The 1,693-nt window shown below is 34.4% G+C and overlaps 1 protein-coding gene across 1 annotated transcript; it reads right to left on the bottom strand.

Moving 5' to 3' along the window:
* Positions 1–58: 58 nt before the first annotated feature.
* LOC110035738 lies at positions 59–696 on the bottom strand. The gene is made up of 3 exons (XM_020740019.1): positions 501–696; positions 359–422; positions 59–272 (listed from the first exon to the last, which is right to left on the bottom strand). Exons 1-3 carry the CDS (start codon positions 694–696, stop codon positions 59–61), a joined length of 474 nt encoding a protein of 157 aa, XP_020595678.1.
* Between the last annotated feature and the right edge of the window lie 997 nt (positions 697–1,693).

Genomic DNA, 1,693 nt, shown 5'->3' with positions numbered 1-1,693 from the left:
ATATATTACTGATAAATGAGAGATTATATCATTGTTCTTTTTTATGTTATTCTCAGCCTCAGCCTCTTCTTGACAAGAAAAATGAACCGATGAGCATTGCAAATCCTGTAAGGGCAATTGTGTAAATTATTCTCCTCTGGGATGTGCCACGTGTCCACCACCTGCGAGCAGCTTCTCCTTGAGAGTCATCTCCATCGTCACTTCTTTGATAAGCTTCAGAGTTGTTTACTTGTCTCCTCCTAACACCTTCTCTATCAACCAATGACTCATTCCTGGAGCCAGAAGATTCTGCTAAACCATCTGAATGAGACTGGCAAATTAACTTCATGCCTAATGAGTTCTCGAAGCCTAATTATACTTGTTGCAAGTATGACAAAGTTCTGTTCTATTCGCACACACTTCCTGATGCTCAAAAAGATCAGCTGCAGGCAAAAGAAACTCACAAAATTCACAAGTCACAATTCTTTTTGGACATTTTTCATCTTGATGAAGAGACCAACCTTCACGCTCTATAGTTTCACTGCACAGTGAACAATCTTTGGGAGCATGGCTTTCTTTGAAGTGCTCATCAACAAGCTTTCTTGGCACAATTTCACCACATCTTGAAACTTTTTGATTCAACTGAAGGTTGACCGTTGGGATATCCCTCCCACAGTGACTGCAGATTGTCGTCATTGAATCAGAAGCAATCGCCATGAAAACCAGCAGTGAAGGCGCAATAGAAAGATCGACGAGAAACAAATGGAACCCTAATATGATTCTATTGTAATTAAAAATATAATCAATACTAAATTATTATTAACTATTTATGTTTGGGGAGTGATCCCGATTTTCTATATAGATGCAAAATGAGATGTATGTGATTATATGTTTAATTTTCTTAATAATGATTCTTATTTTGCAACAATGCCAAAAACTCGATCCAAAATAAAAGCTAGGTTAGTTTCCCACTATGAAGCAAATAAGAATACAATTATAATATTTAGATATGTGATGCTACACAAGTATATGTATCGTTATCAAGTAATATATGACTTTTTGATTAAACCCTGAATATCGAACCCAAAGAAAAAACTTGACAATATGCACTCTACAAAACAGGAGAAATTAGATAACAAAATTATGCTTAGCAAAATATTCTTACTTAAACTCAAGATGCTATAATAGAAATAAAAATTTGATTCTTTTTTTAATTTTTGATAATTGAAAATAAAATAAGCAACTAACTAACTTGACTAAATATTTGCAAGAAGAAGACAATATAAATAGAATATTTTTTTCCTTATCATGAATCACTAACAAGTATAGAAATTCTGTTGTGAAAGTATTCTAATTGTGTTGTGTCAAATAAGAGCAATAATATTCTTTACCCTTACTAGAGATGTTATAAAGAACATTGACTAATCTATAGTTTGAATAGTCTTGATCTGTTAGGTAGAGAAGATACTAGCTCTCACTCTAGAGTTCCCTCTTCTCCCTCCACCCGGGGGCAAACATCTCGCACTCCCTCTTCTCCCTCCACCCGGGGGCTAACATCTCGCACCAAAAATTAAAACTATAAAATCAAATTTTTTCTTATTTATTTTCACTTAACCCCATGAACTACATTCTCATTCTTGAAACCAAATGTGATTCTTACCATTTATTGACTGAGACACTACCATCTCAGAACTTACATGTTCTCACAACAGGT

The sequence above is a fragment of the Phalaenopsis equestris genome, unplaced genomic scaffold (assembly GCF_001263595.1).
Source record: "Phalaenopsis equestris unplaced genomic scaffold, ASM126359v1 Scaffold199540, whole genome shotgun sequence".
Classification (NCBI taxonomy): Eukaryota; Viridiplantae; Streptophyta; class Magnoliopsida; order Asparagales; family Orchidaceae; genus Phalaenopsis; species Phalaenopsis equestris.
This window is presented reverse-complemented; position numbering and strand designations above follow the sequence as displayed.